The sequence below is a fragment of the Montipora capricornis genome, chromosome 1 (assembly GCF_036669925.1).
Source record: "Montipora capricornis isolate CH-2021 chromosome 1, ASM3666992v2, whole genome shotgun sequence".
NCBI classification, from domain to species: Eukaryota; Metazoa; Cnidaria; class Anthozoa; order Scleractinia; family Acroporidae; genus Montipora; species Montipora capricornis.
Window position 1 is genome coordinate 18,091,138 of NC_090883.1, and position 25,000 is coordinate 18,116,137.

The 25,000-nt window shown below is 41.0% G+C and overlaps 1 protein-coding gene across 1 annotated transcript in view; it reads left to right on the top strand.

The window, feature by feature from the left end:
- Positions 1-25,000, top strand: part of LOC138059761 (uncharacterized) — a 63,944-nt gene that overhangs the window by 20,995 nt on the left and 17,949 nt on the right. Inside the window, 6 exon segments of the mRNA XM_068905371.1 lie at positions 2,161-13,241; positions 13,425-13,700; positions 17,245-17,376; positions 19,484-19,568; positions 19,956-20,156; positions 21,146-21,508. Coding sequence (XP_068761472.1) covers positions 2,161-13,241; positions 13,425-13,700; positions 17,245-17,376; positions 19,484-19,568; positions 19,956-20,156; positions 21,146-21,508 — 12,138 coding nt within the window.

A 25,000-nucleotide genomic window follows, 5' to 3' on the forward strand; every position in this document is an offset into this window, starting at 1 on the left:
CCACTTTACACTCCATAGATAACAATTCCGCTCGTGCTTTAAAAGAAAAACCTCTTTCAAAAATATTTTAATTCGTATTTTTTTACCGTACGCAAATTGCACAAGAAAAAATTGTCACGGTGGTTCTCACAGTGTTGATGTAGAGAAATAAAAATAAAAGTCAAGCAAAACTCGTTGTTTCAATGATGTAATGATCGATGGGTAATAACTAATCAAATCATTTTCCACACATTCCAGGAAAAATCACGTGGTATTGAACACAATTATCAACGGCAGGAGCCCATTACCCGGAGCTTCCATCTGTATTGTACCCTTGAGTCTACCCTGTCCCGTATCTTTCTATTTTTAGAACTACTACATTTTGACGGTAATGGGCTCCTGTCAACGGTAAATCACAGACGCTCCACTCCGATTCTTTTTTTTTCTGCGGAGAGTGGGCGGCTGTACACAGGCTACGGAAATCACAACACAGTTATTTTTGTGAATGCCATGAACGTTGCGATCGGTCAATTAAATTTTACTACCACTGTAATCTGAAGTAATCTGAAGTCGACATTCGATGGAATAAATTCTCTTCAAAGCTCGTCAAGCTGACAAACTCTTCCAGAAGCGAGAAAACATCATGTTTTAAATTACTCGAGTTGCGTGTTTTTGTTTTCATTTTTTTTATCGGATGATAACGGCACCAGCCTAGCTTTTCTTCAAGCGAGTTTTTTCTTGTTTTTTTAATTTTAGTGGGCCTAGAAACAAGAATCCGGTTTGGATTTTCCCAACGAAACGCACCTAAATTTCCGAGAAAATCCACTGCACCGTGACTTGGCTGGAATTTAATTAGACTTATTATCTTGCACTGCACGCTGTCAGTCGGCAAATATTGTCATTTCAAAAAATATATTTCGGTCGCTTATGTAAGCAGAAAAAGTCATGACGTTATTTACGTACGCAACTACAATGCGGCGCAAAACGTTGTCACGCTACGTTCATTTGGCCTCATAACGTTATCCTTTTCTCTCAGGAGCTTTCTGCGACACACTTTTTGGTATAAAAGCTCAATTTATCACCAGAAAAGAGAAAGCAACGGTGCTTGCCCGTCGGGCAAGCTACGATAAGAAAACGCTAGCTCGACAAGTCATTCCACTAGCCCCGGGCTATCGGACAGCACTTTCGTCGCGCCCTGTATAAATACTGACTATGATTGACAAATTCAAAAACCGACTCACAAACTTTAACTCAGGCTATACATAAAGAGGGCGCGTCGATTCTCAATGACTCTGAGTTTCGCGCCTAAGCGCTCGTCAGACAGAACTTTATTCAATTAAGAACATACCTTTTTATATACAAATTAGATTAGTAGCTAATTAATTCACTAGTGTGATGATCTGATCTACGTATGAAATAAAGATTCTATAGAGCTATTGTTGGCGGCTTGTGAAATTTGCTAAGTAAAACTTATTCTCGTGGCGACATTTAGTTTTTCTGTGAGGCACAAGTGGCACCGTTTGCTTCTGTTGCTGTAGGCCAGAGCGGTCGCTAAAGTACTCCAGTTAATTGTGAAATTGGTGTTGTTGTCTTTAAGTGTCCAGATATGTTTTGATAGTTCCGTGCTGTTTGAATAGTTTCTGTTCCGAAAAGAAAGTTTGTGCTGCGTGTAACGTTGCTTAAAAGTTCCTTCTGTTAGTCCAGTGTAGTTCTTTCCGGTTGTGTCACCCCGACGTAATAACAGAAAGTGGGACAACCGGAAAGAACTACATTGGACTAACAGAAGGAACTTTTAAACAACGTTCCACGCAGCACAAACTTGTACCATTTATTGTTGCACGTTTGACTCTTTCAGTTATATGCAATCAGTAGGAAGATAAAGAAAACAGCTGCCTCTTAAATAAAAGAACTACATTGGACTAACAGAAGGAACTTTTAAACAACGTTCCACGCAGCACAAGCTTGTGCCATTTATTGTTACACGTTTGAGTCTTTCAGTTATATGCAATCAATAGAAAGATAAAGAAAACAGCTGCCTCTTAAATTCGTGGCACCTTTTGTAGTTTCGGTAGACCTCAGCCTGAGGATTATTTCGAATGCTATGTTCGTGTTATAAACTTAACCATGCAAAGGAGTTTTCAAACTACAAGACCATGACTCATTTCCCATTTTTTTTTACAGGTTGCACTCAGTTAACACTGCTTACCAAATACCATGTACCTCATCTGCTACGAGAAATGTTGACGGATGGCAGGTCAAACAGTGATGAGCTACAGTGGTCTCCAACAGAAGATTGGCTGAGGTGCATATGGGAGTACTTAAGCAAACATTTTAAGACGGCAGAAGACCTCTCCAAGATGAATAACCTCCCTTTGGTTCCCCTTGAGCTCTCAAAAGTCACCCTCACAAAACTAAAAAATCCATCAAAAATTGTCGTACAAGAGTTGGGCAAGCAATGCTTGGAGAAAAATGTGAAGGACGCTTTGGAGAGGCTCGGGGTGATTGTCTTGAAAGCCTTGCCTGACTTTTTGAGAAACCACCCTAGTGTCGTAGGCACGTATGTCCACCGGCCGTCTGTCCACGGTGTTTTGAAGGCCATGGCAGTTTCCGCCTCTGAGATGGGTCAGGGAATGCACTCAGCAATATTGCTGGACAAGAAAGTTACAGATGACGAGAAACGTTCACTGAGAAAATTGCTTTCGGAGTGTTCGTCACTGAATCCAGAAGAAAAACGCACTCTAAACTTTCTCCCATTATTCGAGACTGTTGGAGGGTCACAGTTTTTCGTATCAAAGAAAGACGTCTGGGGGGCTGCACCAGAAGATGCATACGTTTTTCCAGTGGCTCCCCTTAAAGAAAAAAAAATCGTTGACACGAGAGGTGAAGATTCGAGAAGGTTAGCTCGCCTGCTAAACATACAAACTCTGGCAACAACTGATTTTCTGGTGGAAGGGATATTTCCTTGTGTTCACAACAGAACGTATAGCAATGATGAAATTGACAAACTTATGGATGTTGTGATTAAGAGATACGATAATCATGCTGGTAACCGAACACGATTTGAAGAGGAAATGAGAACATTGCGTTTTGTGCCAACGAAGAATGGTCGTGTCAGCCCTAAAGACATCTTTGATCCAAGAAGTGATCTGCTTTGTAGATTTTTTGCAGACGAGGATGTGTTTCCAGTAGGAGATCAGTTCATCGACCCTTCAGTACTTGCAATTCTCAAGAAACTTGGTATGAAAAGTGAGGCTGACATAACCACTGAAGATCTCTACCACAGTGCTCGAAAGATCTCGGAAATCCCAGACATATTAGTAGCAGAATCAAAGGCAGAAGCAGTCATAGCATACTTGGAAAGTAACCCGTCAACGCTTGAAGAACCTGTAAATGAAAAACCTTTAGGAGAACTGCTTCAAGAAATTTCTTGGGTACGTAGAGTTGAACAAAAACCCGACAAATTTCCAAAGGGGCTTCCTTTTTGCGGAGAAGCTAAAGAAAATGGCCCGATGTTCTTCAAGCCGTCAGGAGTTTACAGTCACGAAAACGTTAACCTCATCGGATCTGTGAAGCCGATTGTCAAAACTAAAACCTCCAGCAAGTTGGCCAAATACTTTGGTTGGGACAAGAAGCCCCAAATTTTGGACGTCGTAAGGCATTTGAACTTTTTGGTCAACTGTTACACCCAGGATGAAAAGCCACTGTATATGCTGCAGGTCCAAGATGTTTACAATTATTTTCTTTCCCATGCCGAAGAGGCTGATTTGAAGTGCGCCCTGGAAGAAATCCGTAATTCAAGATGGATTTGGAATGGAGACGGCTTTTCATTTCCGTCTGTTATGCTTTCTAAGAAGCCTTCCCTTGACCTCTCGCCTTACATCTATTCCCTTCCCCAAGAAATGATTAAGTACAGTGAGTTGTTCTTTAGGTCTGGAATGCCAAAGGAATGTGATGAATTGGTTCTTCTTAGTGTACTTGAGTTGATCAAGGAGAAGTATGACCAAAGAGAGGATGACTTTGAGCTAGTGGAAGTCAAAAGAGACTTACAGTTATCTATTGCAATTCTTAATGAAGTGAAGCCAAGTGATGGTCATCAACTGCCTCAGGAACTTCAGGACAAAGTATTAATTCCAACGTACGTAGAAGGGGATCTTGTTGTGAAGCTTGCACCTGCTGAAAACTGTGTGTATTGTGAAAGCGAATGGGACCTACTAAACAACGATGATGGAGACATACAATTCATCCCAATTCATCCCAATGTTCCTAGTAGCACCGCTGAACTATTTAATGTTCGCACCCTAACCAACAGCTTAATTGATCCCGATGAACTATCTGTGGGAGAGGAGTTTGGACAAGAGGAAAAACTTACAGACAGGCTTAACAGGCTGTTAGAAGAGTACACGGATGGATTTTCAGTAGCAAAAGAGATAATTCAGAATGCAGACGACGCTGGTGCCACAGAAGTCAGCTTCCTCTATGATGAAAGAAGCAACGAAGATGCCTTGACCAGTCTGATGGACACGGGAATGAAGGGATGTCAAGGTCCTGCTTTGTGGGTTTATAACGACGCCGAGTTTCGTGATGAAGATTTTGTAAACATTACAAAATTGAATGGTGGTACAAAAGAACAAGAGACTGAGAAAATAGGGAAGTTTGGGCTTGGATTTAATGCTGTCTACAACCTGACAGATGTACCTATGTTTCTCAGCAGAAACTATTTTGTGATATTTGATCCCCACTTCTGCTATCTGGGTAAATTAATCAGGAACAAAAGCAAGCCTGGAATAAAGATTGACTTAAACAAAAATACAAGGCGACTGAGAAAATACCGTGATCAATTCAAACCATTTAACAACATTTTTGGGTGTGATCTAAGTTTGGACAAAGATGACAACTCCTTTCATGGAACGTTGTTTCGATTCCCATTAAGAACCAAAGAGCAGGCCAGACGTAGTGAAATTAAAGGACTACATTACAGTGACCAAGAAATACGAACGTTGTTGAAAATGATCCTGGACAAAGCGCAGTTGCTGCTTTTGTTCACGCAGAACGTCATCAGTCTGAAGATATATAGCCTATTGACGTCATCCTGCCAAACCCCACAGCCTGTGTTACTATGCCAGGTGAACAAATCAATATCGCAAGGTAGAATTCTAAGACCACTATCTGTCCCTGTTAATCTACCGATCACTTCTCAAAAGCTGGGTGCAGAGCAGCGGGAGCTAATCAAACAGAGTAACTTTCTTCAGGCGTGCTCCTATGTTACAAAAAGTGGAGGGAGTTGCAGATTTCCAGAGTCTTCGGTTGCGGTGGAAATCGAATGTGTTTTGAGCAGTTCTGGTCAAGAGTTCTTTAACATGAAGAAGCCTCCCTTAAGAGAGTGTGAAACCTGGCTTATTGTTTCATCAATGGGAACAGGAAAGGCGATGGACTTTGCAAGAGGAGATCCCGCCCTTCTTCCATCAGCTGGCGTTGCTGTTCAATTGGTCCCAACTGCAGCAGGGAAGTTCCTGCCCTCGCCTGTCGTCAAGTGGTCCGATGAAAAAAACATTAACGGTACAATTTTCTGTTACCTTCCTTTACCGATACATAGCGGTCTTCCTGTTCACATAAATGGAGCGTTTGCAGTGACTTCCAATCGACGGCATTTGCAGGAGAAACTAGAAGATGACAAGGAATGCACCGGGGTAAAATGGAACAATAAGCTAATGGAAGATTCCATCTCGTTTGCCTACATTTCCCTCCTTGAGGATGTGAAATCACTTGCCCCTGACGATGATTCATATGCGTTTCATTCATTGTGGCCCAAAGCCTCTGAAGTAACTAAAGTAAACAAAGAATGCTTACCTATTGTAAGGTCTTTCTACTACAAGCTTGCACGTGAAGCCAAGGACCTATTCTTTGATGGAAACGAATGGGTCAACTTTTCTCGGGTGGTTTTTCTTCATCCAGATCTCCGCACGGATCATAAGATAGGAGAAGCTTCATTTGTAGTTTTTGAGCAGTTTTCAAAAGCAAAAGACGTGGTCATTGATTTACCAAGTGATGTATTTGATTCCTTCCGTGACTGTGGCCTTGAAACGTCCTTAGTGGAAAAAACGTACGACAGAAGGCGCTTTTTTGTGGAGGTTTTTTTCCCGAATATTTCAGATATTCGCCCAAATATGAGAGATGTTCTGGTATTGCATTCCTTGGATCGAAATGCGAAGGATTTTGATGAACTGTTAAAGGGGAGTGCCTGCATTCCAACAACACCAAGGGGGTCCCGACTGCGGTGTCCTGGCCAGTTGGTGAATCCTAAGGGAGAGGCTGCCGCTCTATTTTGTCGTGAAGATGGTAGATTTCCATGCGGTGACGATACTTTTTTGAAAACTGCAAGACTCGAAAAGCTTGAAGAACTTGGAATGACTTCAGAAGATCTTCCGTGGGAAGATATTGCTGAGAGGGCAGAGAGTGTCAAAAGATTGAATGCAGTCGACAGTAAAGCGGCTTTAAAACGTGTGAAGGCCATACTTAAATTCATGGAGAAGAAATTAAAACGCCAGAATGACAAACCTCCAGAAATGGTTTTGAGCCGCCTCCTAAAAGCACCATTCCTTCCAGTTTTACAAAAACCAGAGTCGTTCCCTCTTACCTGGAAAGCTGATCATTTCGTAAAGGAAGGAAAGCCTTTGGTTCCCCCAAAGGATATTTTCCTTGTGGAAAAGAAGTACCTTGTGTGTTGCACAGAGCTGCTGGCTGACTGCAAAATCCCTCCAAACGTGAAACTGTTGTTAAAGTTGGAAGACAAAGAAGTTACAACACAGCATGTCATAAAACAACTCGAGAATGCCATCTCTCTCAACACTGAGGATCTGATCGGAAGGGGTTACGAAGAAGTACGCCATGTTTGCACTGAGGCTTATTCATTTTTTCAGGACAGAATGACAAGGTGCCCACATGTTGCTTTTCCCACAAGATTTATCCTTGTCGGGAAAAGGTTCTTTTCTCCAGACCATGTGGCTTTCGAAGTCAAGGCTGACTGCTCCCCTTACCTTAACAAACTTCCAGAAAACTTAGCTGAAGACTACTGTGAACTCTTTAAACTTGCTGGTGTGCGGAAAGAATTCCATGCAACAGACTACATTTCTAGCCTTCGTGACGTGCACAAAACGTTCCGTGAAATGCAGCTTGATGAACTAACCTTGCAAGCGGTTATTAACATGGTACACCAACTTTCCGAGGCTCTGAAACAAAAAGGAGACCCCTCACCAGAAAACAAGTATGAATCGATTTGCCTGCCAGATTCTAGGGGAGTGATGCGTTATGCATCTGATTTATGCGTCAAAGACTGTCCATGGATGCCTGAAGATCCAGAAGAACAATTTGTCCACGAGCGTATCTCTTGGCCAATCTGTACACAACTTGGAGTGAAAACGCATAGGGAGGAAGCTTTACAAAATCATGACGTCGGATTTCCATTTGGTCAGAAGGAGAAGCTCACAAATCGTTTAAAGCGCATTCTGGAAAGCTACCCAGGCAACAAAGAAATTCTAAAAGAGCTTTTGCAAAATGCTGATGACGCGCAAGCAACTGAGATTTGCTTTGTGAAAGATCCCAGATATCACCGCGACCAGAAAGTGTTTGCAGATAGTTGGAAACCGATACAAGGTCCTGCACTGTGTGTGTACAACAACAAGCCATTCACCAATGCCGATATCAAAGGCATATGTAGCCTTGGGGAGGGTAGCAAGGAACATGATCCAAACAAGACTGGTCAGTACGGAGTCGGCTTCAATGCTGTCTACCACTTGACGGATGTGCCGTCGTTCATATCAAAAGGTGAAGAAATTGGAGATGTTTTATGCGTGTTCGATCCACACTGCAAGTACGTTCGCCATTCAACTGAGGAAAATCCTGGCAGGATGTTCAGAAACATCAGTACTTTGAAGGAAAAGTTTCCAGATGTCTTCTTCTGCTACTTAGAGGACATTTTCCCTTTAGAGAATGGAACATTGTTTCGTTTCCCTCTGAGGTCAGAAAAAATGGCTAAACAATCACGAATATCACAAATTCCTGTCACTGTCGCGAAACTGGATGCAATGATGCGAGACCTAGAGAAGGAGCTCTTTGAAGTTCTCCTCTTTGTCAACAACGTGAAGAAGATAAGCATTTCTGAGATAAATGAAAAAGGAATTCTGCTAAATTGTTATTCTGTCGAAGTCATTATGTCGGAGGAGGATGAGAAAAAAAGGCAAGAATTCTCTGATTATTTAAAAGCAGAAGGTAAGAGAGTGAGGACCGAGAAAATTCTTCCATCAGACATTAAAGTCAAGAGATATATGTACACTATGAGGTTACGAGACAACCTTGGAAATGAAGAGAACTGGTTGATTGTCCAACAAGTTGGTTTTGAGAAACCTGTAGGGGAGACTATAATTCGTGCCTTTAGGGATGATCGCTTAGGAATGCTTCCTCGTGGCGGTGTCGCATGCTTCCTTGGAAGTAACAACTCAAGCTCAGAAGACGAAAGGAAAAAGAAAGCTTTCTGCTTTCTTCCACTTCCCCTAGAAACTGACCTGCCAGTGCACATTAATGGTCACTTTGCCTTGGAGCATGAAAGCAGGAGATCTTTGTGCCGTGCTGAAGAAAGCGGCTACAGGAGTGACTGGAATAAAGCCTTGCTAAGTGATGTCATTGCTTCTTGCTATCTCACCCTCTTAACTGAAGCTCGAGTAATTTTACAATTACCTGTTTCAGAAGAGGATGCTTGTCATCCTTTTAGCAGCAGAACTTCTATGTTATCACGACTAAGCGCCTATGAGAAGCTTTTTCCAACTCATCCTAATGAAGGCCCGTACTGGAGGATAGTGGTTAATTCAGTTTACCAAAAAATGGATACAAAGAAATTGCGCCTTCTTCCCGTGGTAAAAACTGTGAAAGCAAGACGTGTTAGCCGTGCAAAAATATCCTCCAGAGCAGACAGAGTGCAATTAACTTGGTTTCCACCGACTGGAAGAGGCATGAATATGACATTTTTCAACAACCTTGAAATAAAAGGATGTTTTGCTGCGTTGCCGCCACAATACTCTGAAAATGAAGAAGATCGAAAAAAACGCGAAGACTCTAGGTTTAAAGAGAAAACAGAACTTGAAGAAACCTTTTTGGAAACTGGTGTCAACTTAGTAGCATTATCAATGGATATCTTTAATTCATTTATAGAAGCTGGAGTAGACACCCGCTGTGTTTCCCCTGGCGCGGTTATGGACTTGTACAAGTCTTTCAATAAGGCGGACCAGCCTTGTAAAATTGGACTTGTTCCATGTCATGTCAGCAAATCACCATTTCAATGTAAGGAAGGGGTGATTAGGGTCCTCAAGTACTGCAAGGATGAAGAGCACTTTGTCGATAATCTTTCTTTGCTTCCATTGCTTCTTACTGATGATTTCGTTCTGAACATCTTTAGTAAGAGCGAGCCGACGTGCTTGAGTCAGTATCAGGATATCTTGCCAAAATCACAATCACTGTTTGTTCACAAAGAGCTTCGCCGTCAAATTTTCAACAGTGCTGACAGCAGAGCCTCGTCTGTCTTCCGACCCCTGGATGTTGAGATTTTTTCATCTCAGTTGCCTTGTAACTTGCCTCCCCATTTTCGTAGTGAAGATCACTATGCCGAGTGGTTGCCTGATGCACCAGGTGGCTACTTACCAAATCGTGACTGGATTTACCGAGTTTGGAGATTTTTGCATGAGTTTGTCGATCATGCTATGAAGGAAGCAGCTTCAAGCGAAGAAACTGTAGACTTGAATATTCCTGACCTGCTCTCACCTTTATCATCATGGGCCATTCTTCCAGCTACTGAGACAAAGCGGGTAACCCCACGAACTCCTGGGAGTGAGAACCAAGAGCAGACACTCGTTTGTCATCTCTTGGTCCCCCTGAGTATGGCAGAGTCTGTCGTTGATTTCACTGATTGTGGCGAGCCCAGCCGAACGCTTGTAGAGATTCTGAGGAATTTGGGTTTACCAGAGCTTAATTGGCAGGTACTAACGCAAAAAAGCTTTGGGACAACTCTAATCAAAAGAGAATCATATGACATAGCACGACAATTAGTCGCATCTCTGAGGACACCCCATTCCCTTATAACAGTGCTGAAACAGAAGCTGAAGACCGATCCCCGTTCCCTTGATGAGATGTTAACGGAGTCAAGTTCTAAAGTTGTTCTGGCTTACTTCAGCCGCCATTTTGAATATTTGAAAGAGGCTGACAAAGAAACGTTGAGGAAGCTCCCGTTTTTTCCAACGGCTGGCGGTACTGTTTCTCGGCTTGAGGGCAATAATGTTTTCCTTTTACCCCAGATCCCCAAAAACGGAATGTGTGTTATTGAAAAAACTCTGGGCTGTTTGTTTTTGGAATCCTGCAGTAGCCTGTCAGAGCTGTATACGTTCTTAGGAGTGAAGAGTGTAACACCTATGGAAGTCTACACGCAGTTTATCCTGCAATGCTTTTCACAATTAAGCCAAAAAGGAAGATTAGCTCACCTTCAGTACCTTCGTCAATTTGTCTTGTTGGAAAATCCATTAGAGAAAGACGAAGAAAAGAGACAGAGAGAACGGCTCCTTGAGTGTTTGAAAATGGTTGAATTCATTCCAGCAGGGGAAGGCACGTTGAAAACAGCGTCCAATTTCTATGACCCTGAAAATGAAGTTTTCCATACAATGTTATCAGACGAGAAATTTCCTCCAACACCCTTCTCATCTCACGACTGGTTACCATTTTTGAAGAAGGTAGGCCTGGTGGCAGAGGTTTCTAAAGGCCTTTTCCTTGGATATGCCAAGCAAGTTGCGCACGAAGCTGAAACAGCAAGAACTGAAAAGACGAAGAAAAAGTCTGAAATTTTAGTCGGTCACCTGATCTCCCGCCCTAATGTGGTTAGTGAAGGCCTGTTATCGTGCGTACGTCATGTTCCCTTTGTGGCTGCAGATCCTGTTTCGACACGACTGCAAAATCTTTGTCCACCTTTTGCCGAAAAGAGAGGGGGAAATATCCCATATATCGCCTTTGAAAGAGCCGTTGTCTGCAACTTTGAAGAAATCGTCTGGACAAAAGCAAATTTGCTTCCAAGCTGGGCTGATCCGCGGAACAGGCGCTTTGAGCTTGATTGCCCTCCTCGAAAAAACCGTGAGAACTATCTTAGTGAGTTTCTCTCAGAGCTTCAAATCATTAAAAAGCCATCGGTTGATATCGTTGTCAGGCACTGTCAGACCTTTTGCTCATATCTTCAAAGCAACTACAATGAAGAAGGCTTTTTGCACCAAGAGGACTCTACAATAACAGAGGTCATGGAAAAGATTTACATATTTCTGCAAGAACATTTGCAAAAGGGCAGTCCCATAGGTCTCCAAAGTACTTCCTGTATATTGGTGGAAGAAGGAAGGAAGTTTATTCTTCCAAAGCAGGCCGTCCTTGAAATGTATGAACATCTTGAGATTAAGCCTTTTCTCTACAGAATACCTCTGGAATTTGGAAAATTTCGATTGCTGTTCGAATTCTTAGGCTGCTCCAAGAATGTTAACACGAGCCATTACGCCATGGTCTTAACGATGCTGCAGCAGAGTTGCAAGAGTGCCAGCATGCATCCAAACGAGATTCATGATTGTTCTAAGGCAGTGAAAGGCTTCTTTGACAAGTTACAGGACGATGACCAAGATGTGGCCTCTGTTTCTACCTTGTATCTTCCAGCAATGTCAGCAGCGCTTGTCTCCCCAAATGCGTCCCTTACTACAATTCCTGTTTCCTTGCATAAGGCAACTGACCTGATATTCGACGATGCTCCCACCTATGGCACACGTATCAAGAAACTGGATCGACTGATGGTGCTTGATCTCAGCCATATGGACGTTAACTGCAAATCTTTCATGATGAACCACGCAGATCTAATGATGAAACTTCCCCTTCCCTTGCGGCCCAAATTTTTATCCTTGGAGGTCAAGGAAAAAGTGAGAAATCCAGATGATAAATCTGAAGTGAAAAATCAGGACATTACGACACTGAGACAGCGGCTATCGTCTTTGCAGTTTGGCCGTGGAATCGCAAGAATCATACGACACGCAAAGTCTCAAAGAAAAGACATAGATGAAAGCGTGTTTTTGCGTATCGAGAAGCGCCTAAGAAGCATTCAACTTAACGCTGTAGAACGGCTAGAAACTTCTCTTTTTCACAACAACGTTCTGATTGAAGGGAGTGAAGCCATGGTACCGTACTTTCAAGAAACGTTTGAAGATTGTGGGGAGAACGTATGGAAGATCTACATCAATACAGAAACTGGGATGAGTAATACCATCTCCACCACATCCGTGGTAACAGATGTGATCGTGAAAATGTATGGGGAATATCTCGGAAAGAAGTCTTTCATCATCTCTGAAATGCTGCGCTGCTCTCCATCCTCAATTTGGTCACTTTTGGATACAATGAATATTCGGAAGGATGACAGCATCAGTGCACAAGAAATGGGGATCTATCCTGAACCTGGCACCTTGATTCCAGTCGAGGACCATCATCTCCTGAATAATGCTTTTGAAGAATTTGAACAAGGGGAATACGTAGGGTATCAGTTAGATGATCCAAGTCTGCAACTGAAAGAAGGTCTTCCAATCTACATCTACGCAATAGTAATCGACATGGTCTTAAGCGAAAATGCGGACTGCTTGAAAAAGCAATACAAGATAAGTATTGGTCACGACAAGGAAGCAGTAGTAAAGGCTGTAAACCTTTACAAATTTCACCGACCGCAAGAGATCTTCGACGAGCAAGAGGGACGCTTGCGAAATAAGCAGGAGGTCTTTCTGGAGATTTCAAATCTTATAAGGGATGCATGGGAATTACCGGAAGAGGAAAGACGGCTAGTCATTAAACGGTTATGTCTGCGGTGGAATCCAATAAATAATCCAGGCGACGAGGAGTTCTACCGAGAAGCTTTTCAGCACATAAAGAATGAAGTTTCTCGCCTTGGAGGTTCATACGAGGAATTGTTCGCCACTTTAGAAACGCGCGCAAGAGAACACACCAAGAACAGAGAAGTTTACAAAACACGGTTCACCCGAAATTATGGCTCCTCCTCTAAATCATGGCGGTACATCCCTCCAAGTTTTTGCGAAAGGAATCGTCAACCAGGGGAAGCCAAACGCTGGTTCCGACAAGCTGAGGCCGACCTTAAGGCTGGTGAAAATGAAATTGCCTCTGGGAGACCGTCCTACGAGTGGGTTTGCTTTAAATGCCACCAGGTAACAGAGTAGAAGGATAATATACCTTGTTGGTTTGTTTTTGTTTTTTTTTTGGTTTGACATTGTTTTATTTGTTTAATGTAATTGCCATTGGTTTATCATTGGACGTAGTTTAAAGTAGTTACTGTTATTTTATATATATATATATATATATATCGTCGTAACTCTATTTTATTCACCCAGGCTGCAGAGAAGGCCTTAAAGGCTGCACAGTATGATTACGATGCTAACAAGACTAATGTCCACAACTTGGTTCAGAACTGCAGAGATTTGGATGACAGTGAGTTATGTAATTTTGCCGGTCGGCTGGAGAATCTTGTTGGAGATTCGACACATATGCGTTACCCTGACAGAATGTGCTACCCCCAGATTCCTAATGATGTGTACAATGAAGAGAAGGCAAGAAAGGCGTTAGAGTTTGCTCAAAAGGTGGTGGAAAGAGTGAAAAACAGGATCCTGTGAGATAGTGAGATCTATCAACATTACGGAGAAAAATCAACGTCGTTTCTTAAAACTCATGAGGCTGAGTCACTGACATACGTGTACGTACATGTATAATAGCGGGCGAATAGGGTTTCTCTTAGATTAATCAGATATATGTGACAACCTATAGCGCTCGATGAAATTCCTAGTGAGGGGAACGAAAGCCTGCAGTGCGTTGTTGTGCAGTGCGACCGGGAAGACCGTGAATACCTGAAATATGTCTAAAACGCACAGAATTTATTGTTGTTGGCGTAGCAAGAATTGTGTCAGCTTCGGGTTTTCCGGGTAACTGATTTAATTTAAGCTCATTCTGGTCGTTTTGGGAATAAAATAGATCTAGATAACTTGCAGAAATAAACTTTTCTAGCCAAAGAAATGTCTTTTCTTACCTTACAGCATCATTTTTAAGCAAAATTTGACATTTACGATTTTTTTGATTGCCTTTAAGCCCGACTAATAACGGTTATTCAGTTTGCGATTTAAGCGTGTGAAGTTCTCAAACTTGATTGGCTTAAAAACAGTAAGCATTCCTGACATATTTTAGGTGTTCACGGTTTTCCCTGTCGCACTGTAAAATCTGCGTTCAGATCTTCTCTTAAAATAACTGGATCACATCCCAAACAAATGAGGCAAATATTTCAGCTCGTGCTGTGACTGGAATTGGAACGGAGACAGTAATATACTTAAGGAATTACAGACTCCGTTGTCAAAATATATCGAGCGAAGCAGGCAAAAGACAACAGCGCTTACTGCCTTGACGTCACGGTGCTCGCTTCGAAACTCGCCGAGATCCCTCTTTTTGCAATCATAAATGTGATAACGCGTCCTTCCGATGCAGAAAATTCATATCACTGTGGCGATGACGTTGACTTTGTATCAGTCATTTTATGTTTTTTGTATCGCCAATTGCTTTTGTTGAAAATTAAGTTCCGACGATACCACTGACACATGGGGGATATATTAAGCTGATATAGCGATTTCCCTTGGTTTCTTTTTCAGGAAAATGAAAATTATAACTTGTTGGAATGCAATGCAAACAAGTTATTTTCTTTGGCAGTTTGGATACAGTCCCCATTTTTAAATTACTTTTTTCTTGCAAAATCTTGTACATTTAACCAGTGAGCTGTGTTCTCATCACAGTGAATTAAGTGAAAAAACCATTAAGATATTACCGTCATTAATTAAGGTACCCGCTGGAACGGCGTGTATTGGTGTTCAGGATGAGAGAAGTATGCTCAGGCTTTTTTGATCACGAGACAATTTTCTTGAAGTTCAGTTTCAGTTATCACTGACAGTTTTATCGTTATTAATTTAATACAAATTACTCTTCGTTGGGTTTCAGCTATCAGAACCTCGCCTTTAGGACTGATCATGTAGCGCTGCAAAGCTGGGAAAAATGCAGCAGTCATTTGCGATAATTTGAAATGATCAATTAAAAGTAGTAATAGTCGAACCATGCTGTATCACGTTCTTTGACTCTACATTTGTGGTAGTTTCTTGTTCTCTAAGGAAGCGAGCCCGAAGGGTTCAAGCGTTGCCTTTGCGAGATCAAGCCCCCCTAATCAGAAGCTGAAATTGTTTTGAGCAGAACGTTTTTAAGTCCTTTGACTCCGCTTGTCAATGGCCAACCGGTCTGCTTCGGTAATTGGAGATTTTAACATTGTTGTTGAATTTTTTGTTTTTGATATCGTGTTCATATAGATACGGTCATCCACTCCTCGACCTCTTAGAAAGACGGCCAAAACTGTCCGATACTATTATTAGCCGGAGACCTAATGATCGGCAACGATGGTGACCGGAACGTCATGCAAAATCACAAGTTCACGTTTTTGTTTAGTTTCCTATCTATTTTGACTTCAGGGTAAACTATTTACACAGTGAGATAGAGTGGCCAATCAAAACAGAGTTTGTAATTGAAAATCTGAACACCTATGAGATGTAAAAACAAAGTTGAAAACACGTGGACCTGTATTATTGCAAATCATTATGCGAAGGAAATGGGTCCTAAATATGAAGTTTTGACTATCTGAATGATTTTGGGTTAGATTAAAGCGATATACTGTTGAAAAACCCAAAGTTATTGCTCCTCTCGTGTTAATGAGTAATGTAAACAGTCTTCGCACTGGTGAGTCGAAGGAATAAATTGGGTTAACCAGTAACCAGTTATTGTAAAGCTAGTATCGTTAACTGTCTGGGTTCACATGTAACACAAGTAATGGAAGATTCACGGAAAATGAAATTTGAAATGTTATGCAGTGGCATTTGAAGGTAAAATAAGTATTTGTAGACTTTATGCTTCGATGTATTGTGCAAATAATCAAGTATCTGTTCTTCTCTTTAATGGTTGATATTCCCTGACAAGCTTCTCACACTTCAGAGAGTTTGCGTCCACATTTTTATCTTTATTTCTGAAGAGTTTTAATACATGAAGCGAAATAAATATGACAGACCGAGTGGCCCACAAGTTACAGTATTTTATCTTTTCTTCTGCCCTTACCATTCCGGAAACGAAACACTATTTCCTTTTTTTTTTTTTTTAATAGTTTCTTGTTAAAACTTGTTCGTGATCATTCCAATTTATTCAACTTCAACAAATCAGCCAACATTCGCTGTAACTGGGTTGGAAGCAACAGCGTTTAGAGTGAGAGAAAAACTCGATACGGCGTATTCGCCGTTACGTGCTTAGTCTTTCCATAGAACTTATAATTTTGTAAGTTCACGTTGCCGCTTGGCAGAGAACTGGAGGAAGGGTTCAAAAGTTGAAATCGCAGTGAAGAGCGATATACTAGTGCGTCTTTGAAGACGCATAATGTGTGTCTCGCCTGTCTTTATATGCAGGAAGAATCAAGCATAATTTAACCTCCGTAGAAAAGTTTTCAGTTTCTTACGCGGAGTGATAATTTACAACCAAGATACAGACTAATAGTCAAGTTTTAAGAGTCTGTTTGAACTGCTCAATCAAATTTATTCAATCCGCATATAATTTATCATTTTTCCAAAGATAAACTCCATGATTTGAAGATCATGTCGCAGGTAAGCAACAACTTAACATTATCGGGGGTGGCCATGGAAGCGGAATGATGAATAACTGCTTTAAAGAGAATATGAATAAGGAATATTTTAGCTTTCGAACATTCTGAATAAAAAATTTACAGTTTCTGTTAAAGAATAACGAATACGGATAAAAATATAATTGTTGACAATTCATAGTTAAGTAATGGCATTGGACAGCAGAGATAGAGGAGAAATAAGGCGATGTTGCCTGGTCGTTCTCCAATGGTGCTCACTAAGGAGGCAGGAATTTGCCACATTTTATGTAACGAGTCGTCTGCAAGAGCAATTTTTTCGCATTTGATACCTTTTATTTGCCACATAAAAGGTAACTCGCCAGCAAATACATTTTTCTTTTGGTGAGCACCAAGAACACGGACTCTGGCCACTTCCATGAAATTCATGCGCAGTCGTAGTGAAGGTCCACATTTGTAACTGTTGACAGCCACAATTGTTTCAATATTCTTAGTGCGTAGACGAGCCGGAAGTCCGCAAATCAGACTTTCTGCCTTGGAAGCGGCCAGAGTCCGTGTTCTTGGTGCTGACCAAAACAAAAGCGGACTCTGGGGACGAGATTGTTTTACCCCCTTCCCAACCTACGGTATGGCTTTGGGAAATCAATGATCTTGCAGGGGTGCAGGGATGGTGCAGTGGTGAGAGCACTTGCCTCCCACCAATGTGGCCCGGGTTCGATTCCGAGACTCGGCGTCGTATGTGGGTTGAGTTTGTTGGTTCTCTACTCTGCACCGAGAGGTTTTCTCCGGGTACTCTGGTTTCCCCTCCCCTCAAAAACTGACATTTGACTTGATTTACTTTCACTGTTCAGTTTCAGTTTACAGTGTCCCCAATTAGCGCTCCAGCGCTAAAACGACTAGACACTTAACTAAAGTTCCTTTCCTTTCCTTTTGTTGGAATCATGGCCGATGGGCGTGGTCTCCGCGCTCTGTGATTCCTTAGTTGAGAAGAGCCATACCTGGCCATTTAGGCTAGCTCAATTGCAACCATTGATGTCTTTTTAACACCAATACACCGGGTGATTGAAGATATTTGTTGTTTGCTGCTTCTACTCATGTTAAAGCGTTCGGAACGAATCGTCAAGTTTAAGCTCTGCCGACAGGCCAACTCCGAAACGAAACAAACACAACAGCGAGAAAATGGTGGGAAACAAGGAGACCGACTCGCTTATCTCTATGCAAACACTCCTCGATAAATTAATCACCATAGAATCTCGTATGGAAGACAATTTCTCCAATCTACACTCACAGATCTCTGAACTTACGTGTGAATTCAAACAGGAAATCAATGTCGCCAAATCAACAATGAATGAACTAGAGATTTCTGTGGACAACCGGTGGGTCTAATTTGCAGGTTGCAGGTCGCATGCTGGTCGTGGGTTGCAGGCCATTGTTTCACCAATACAGAAAGTATCCTAAACATTCATAAAAGCTAACCTTAGGCCTAGCAACTTTTGTTTAGGCCTAATTAGGCCTAAGGTTAGCTTCTGTATTGGTGAAACAATGACCTGCACCCCGCGACTTGCGACCTGCGACCTGCAAATTAGACCCGCCGGTGAACAACGCGTGGGCATTCATCGAAGACCTACAGCAAGTGTCCAAAGCCCTCAAAGATTCAAAAAGCACTCACCAAAAAATGATGGATGAACAAACTGCGGAAATTCGAGGTCTACAGGCCGATCTGAAAAAGCTCCAAGCCGAGAACGAAAAGTTTAAACCCGCTTTGAAAGAAAGCCAGGAGAACCTCGTCGCCCTTGAGAACTATAAGAGACGAGAAAACATGCGTTTCATGATTATCCCCGAAAGTCAAGGTGAAAGCTGCCAGGATATCATTTACGGTGTTCAAGAGAATGATCTCAAAATGAACGCCGGGGAGATTCGATTCCGTACAATTCACCACGTTGGCAAACCACGATGGCGCTACTCCTCCTCGCCCTCGCCCGATCATTGCAAGATTTGTTGTGAGAGAAGACAGGGTTGCTTTATTTAATGTCAAAAACCGGCTTAAGTCCTCAGTCAGATACAGGTGAAGCATATATCACCCAACGAAAGGAAAACCCTTATACAATCCACGTTCGCTGCTAAACAAGCTGGTCGCGACGCAAAGTAGTCAACAGGCCTCTCTTTATTGATAACAATGCATCTCGAATATTCCAGTTGAGTATCAAATAGCTGTTACCTAGTGTGCTGACTTATTTACGACTTTCAAACGCAACCAAAATTGGGCAAAACAGAACCGGGTCAATGGCTCTATCTCACCAAGCTAAGTATCCAAATTTCCTTTTTGTTGATGTTTATTTATTTAAGCATTATGCAGTTGTAGTCTTTCAAGTTTATTATGCTACACTTCCTTTACTTTTCATGCTACACCAACCCGCTTCGCTTAGAACTATCGTCTTCTTTTTTCGTTCCTTTACATTCTCGCAGCAGCCAATCAGCGGAAAAGTTAAATTATTTTTTGACCTAGTTTGTCGTGAGTCAACATAATTCCGTCGGAAGAAATCAGTGTTTATTTATTACTCCGCCTGGCTTGTGTTCCTATAAACCGCCATTAAAATGAACACCGTTAATACTGCCAATGCTTTTGACCTAAAATGCCTGTCACTAAATGTTAGAGATCTTAATAAATCGATCAAACGCCGAACCGTTTTTCGATGGTTATACAAACAAAAACATCATTTCATATTCTTGCAGGAATCATACTGCTCCAAAGATCTTGAACCTATCTGGGAAAACGAATGGGATGGCAAAGCTTTCTTTAGCCACGGCACAAACCATAGTAAGGGTGTCATAACACTAATTAATCCCTCGGTGAATTTCAAAGTTGAAAAAGTCATTCCAGACAACAAGGAAGGTTCATTATTTAAAAAAATTGTCACTGGATATCGTGATGAGGAAAAATTACTGCACAAAAAAGTGAATGATCTTCAAGCCAGAGCGCAATTCTAAGGAACAAAGTGAGATGGTGTGAAGACCAAGGAGGCAACACAAAGTATTTCTACAGCTTAGAAAAACGCCATCATGATATCAAAACGGTTTCAAAACTCAAAGTTGGGGAAAATTGTTACATAGAAGATCAATTCGAAATCTTAGTGTTATGAGTCGTTATATCGCTCCACCAATATCAATCCCAAAATTTTCAAAAAATCACCATTTTTTAATCCAGAAAACGTAACCGCACTAAGCGAAGAAGAGAAGAAATCTTGTAAAGGATTAGTAAACGAAGAAGAATGCACAAATGCGCTCAAGGACTTCGACAATAACAAAACTCCGGGCACTGATAGTCTGCCATTTGAATTTTACCGATTCTTTTGGCCTGACATCTGTCATGATCTGCTAGCCAGCTACAACTTTGCTTCCCAGCATGGTATGATTTCTATAAGCCAAGGACGAGGAATAATCTAGCTTATCCCAAAAATTCCAAGGATTAAACTATTCTAGAAAATCTAAGGCCCATCTCTCTTCTGAACGTCAACAGAATTAAGTATGTTTTAGACAGGCAGACCCTTATCACTAAGGCCTTATAATTAAGGCCTTAGTTTTTAGTAAATTATATTATTGTTCTTCCGTATGGGCGAACTCATCTAAGAGAAACCTGAAAAAACTTCAACGCGTTCAAAATTTTGCTGCTCGCATCATACCTGGCACAACAAAGCACGAGCATATCTTACCAGTATTACGGGAGCTAAATTGGCTACCGATTCATCTTCTCGTTCAGTACAGGGATACAGTTGTCGCCTTTAAATGCGTCAAAAGCTTAGCTCCCCCATACCTATGTAATACATTTAGAAAGAGATCTGATATACATTCCTTGGCAACGAGAAATAGTAATCTGTTAAATATTTCATTTTTCAAGTCGGCGTCCGGCCAGCGGTCTTTTCACTATCGAGCAACAACATCGCGGAATGCCCTGCCTGATGACATGAAAGACCTCCAGTTGGATCCTTTTAACTATAAATTGCAGAGCCTGCTTTGGGAGGATTTTTAATTTTTAATTTTTATAGTTTGTAATTTGGAAAAACAAGAGCGAGGGGTTTCCAAATATGGTACTTAGCACTGGAACATTCGACCAATCAGTTCGCACTGAATATTCGAAGCTGTGAACGCGCGTTACACGTTCCAACCCTTATGGGTTTCTGATTATTGTAAATAGATACTGAAAAGCCCTGATGGGAGTATTTTAATAAAGTTTACAGTTTACAGTTTACAGTGACTACAAGATTATCACTAAAGTTATAGCCAAGAGAATTGAAAAAGTCTTGCCAACGTTAATAAACCCCGATCAAACTGGTTACGTTAAAGGCCGCTACATTGGTGAAAATGTAAGGCTAATCTACGAATTAATACATTACACAGATGAGCTAAATCAAAAAGGTGTTGCCATTTTCTTGGACTTCAAAAAAGCGTTCCATTCCATTGAATGGGACAATCTCTTAGAAACACTTCAGCTCTTCAACTTCGGCCATGAAATTCAAAATTGGACAAAGATTTTCTATAACAATGTTACCAGCTGTGTTCTGAATAACGGTCATGCTTCGACTTGTTTCTGCCTACAGCGGGGAGTCAGACAAGGTTGTCCATTGTCTGGCGTCCTCTCCGTTCTCGGCATAGAACTCCTCTCTAGAGCCATAAAAAATGATCCCACTATTGAAGGCATCCAAGTCAACAAGCATGAGCTTAAAATAAGTCAATATGCCGACGACACAACAGTATTTGTTGGTGACTTCCTCGACTCCGTTACGAGTCTATTGAGGGTGTTAAGTGATTTCAAAGAGCATTCTGGTCTATAAATAAATACCGCTAAAACCGAAGCAATGTGGTTAGTAGAATGTAAAGACAGAACAAATGAATCATTTGGTTTTAAATGGCCAAAAGATCCTATCAACGCCCTTGGTGTTTTCTTTTCTTAAAACCAAAAAAGTGCGAACAGACTGAACTTAGGTGAAAAAATACTTAACCTCGAGAAAACGCTTAACTCTTGGCAACGGAGAAATCTAACTCTTTATGGAAAGATTAACATAGTCAAAACACTTGGGATATCTAAATTAATTTATTCTGGTTCTGTGCTCCCTGTTCTAGATCGCAACATCCAAGAAATAAATAAGCTAATTTTCAATTTTATTTGGACAGGGAAGCTCCCTAAGATCAAAAGAAACACCATAATTGGAGAAAAGAAAAACAGCGGATTGAAAATGTGTGATTTTAAGAACATGGAAAAAGCGCTTAAAATAAGTTCGGTCAACAGAATTGAAGACGAGTCCCAAGCTTGCTGGAAAATAATTCCAAACCAGCTCTTGCACAAACATGGTGATCTAGCCTTCCTAACAAATTGCAACTTCGCACGAGTATATTTGACCTTGATGATGCGCTTCCCACGTTTGATAAAAAATGTTAGAGTATTGGTGCGAGTTCAAGATCTTAACGGGTATTGATTCCAAAACAAATCCTAAGAATGAAATACTGTGGAATAACAGGAAAATTCTTGTTGGGAGGAAAACCTGTTTTTTATCAAAATTGGTATGAAACCGGTATTACCAAGACATTAAACGACATATTAAACCAAAATCAGGATTTCTTGAAAGAGCAATGAACTTGCAATAAAATTCGTATGTGTAATCAAATGGCGACGAGTGAAATTATCAGAATTTTGACAAAACGCAAGTGAAATTATTTCCTAATTTCACGAGAAAACCATTTGATTACCTTTTAATGTCGTGGGTGACAAATTACGCTCACAACCGTAATTGTAAAATCGCCCGAGTACTTTATCCAACTGCTCGGGAAGAATCATCTCCAGGTTTTTTCAAGGCTATTTTCGTCACACCACTTCTCAAAAACTCTTACCCAGTTAATTGTGCTTTTTCACGTATTTAAATTTTCTGCCGCTTCTTTTAATTTCGTAACTTCTTCAATGGTCACTGTCTTAAATCTAGACTCTATCATGGCTCTGATCGAGATACAAGAGATGTTACCATGGCAATTTTGTAATTTCACATGTGAAATTATAAATTAACGCTGAAATTTCGCGCCTAAATTAAGGAGTAATTTGTCACCCATGATATTAAATCTGAAAGTTCCTTTCACTCTATAGTATGGCCTAGTTAACGCAATCACAAAAAATTGGAAAGCTTGTCTTAAAAACCCTAGTCCGAACGTCACACACGATACCACAGTCAACATCCTAAAAACAAGTTCTATTGACTCCTATCTTTTTTAAAAGATAAAAACAAAAGATAAAAGATAAAAACATTATCTTCATTCCTCCCACTGCTGAAACCAAAATTCTACCCCACGGATTTACAGAAAATAGCATCCAGAAGGTTTAATCTTATGCCATTTTCTGTAACAAATGAAGTAAAAATAATAATGTCTCAGTATAAAGTGATTCATAACGTGCTTCCAACCCGTGCTACACTTAATCGAGACGGCATTTCAGAAAGCCCCATAGGCAACTTATGCAACGCAGAAGAAAAAAAACGTTGCATCAAAAAACAAATGAAACAGTAACGTTATCCATAAGCCATATACTCTACGGCTGACATTACAGGACAAAGCATTGGCAAGTCCTAAATTATTGTCTACTGAAAGCCAAATATTGTATTTTATGCGCAAGCCTTCGCGGAGAGGTTTTACATTTTCAAAACTTTCTATCGTTCATTCCCGGAAAACTTGAAATTCTTAAAGAGATTGCGACTGCAAAAAAAGCACTTCCAAAATTTTATCGCACGTGGGCCGCCTTACTTTAATTTTAGCGGAGCTCAGAAGGCGCGCGTGAGCGCGGAGCAACATAGTTGAGAAAAGAGGGTAACCCATCCATCCGACAAATTTTGTTTTTTTAGCCATGACGTCATCGATCGTCCGTACGTACGTACGTCCGTCCGTCCACCTCTCCATGTATGCCAATGTGACCAGTATCACGTAACCATATGGGCTCAAGTTTAGAGGTCATTTAGGAGGCGTCCCAGGAGGCAACTCTCCAGTTGGCACTCTAGCTAGTTAAAGCATACTTCTTTGATATTGGACATCAATGTTATGGTCAATTGACTCCTGTCAACACAGCGGTCAATTGAGTGCGCATGTGCGTGGTTTAAGCACTTCCGGTCTCTTTCCGGAACACACTACGGAACGAACTGTGCGTGAGTTTGTGAATGAAATATTGCTGGGAATTTTTTTTTGGTGGATGAATCATTACCTAAATGACTTACCATGTATGACTGAAGACCTTTGCGGTAGTAAACGCAAAAAAGGGGATCCAGTTTGAGTAAAAGTGCTTGCTTTATACTTTCATTGTGGTAAGGAGAGTAAAAAGTAAACAAAGGACTTACCCCGTAAACTATTTCTGTTTCCTCGGCTCCAACTACGATTTACGTTTATTTTACTTTATTCGGTTTTGGGAAAGACGAGCTACAATTCGATGTGGGCTAACGATCATTTTAGCACGATATTTAAGACAATTTCAGGTAGATCTTTAACCACTGAAAGCTCACTTCGTGGAAAACGTGATTACATGTGGTGAAATTAAGAAATTATATGATCGAGAAGGAAACAAATGTTAAAGTGCTTTTCGAATTCATTAACCAGTACACATGATTTTAGTGTCTTCAGGTCATCACGTGCCAAGCCAGAATATATTGTGCAAAGATTTAAACATCTTAAGAGCCATAATAAATTTAAATACGTGTAGGAATAGCAAACTCAAACTCAGCCTATTAATATATATACCTGTAAAGCGGAAATTAAGAAGGCAAACAGAAGAAATGGTGTACTGTCTAGTCCAACGATTAACTTATAAATTAGGTCTTCTGAAATCTCAAACCCTGACTGAAGGAAATTGACCTTGTTTCATTCCAGACAAAATCCCTACTCACCCCAAGTGGGCTCAAAAAAAATGCAATGTGAGGGCTAATGTGGCAGGAGGTCTAAAAAAGCCTTAACCTGTTAAAAAAATAGTTTCAGGCCAAGCTATCATTCCAAGACAGATGGATGAGTTCAAATCAAAAACCCTCTGTGGAAAGGTTGGATATTGTCAGGAAAAAATGGAAATAGTTGAATTGATTGAGGAGTATTTCACTAGTCACTAACAACATGGCACACTTCAAGAACATATCAACTGCTTGGGATGATGCACTTAAACTAAATTAACTGCTTTCTCGTGTCTTTTGGTTTCAGAGTGTGGAAGTTGTTCCATGTTGCTGGTTTTAATTTGTGACA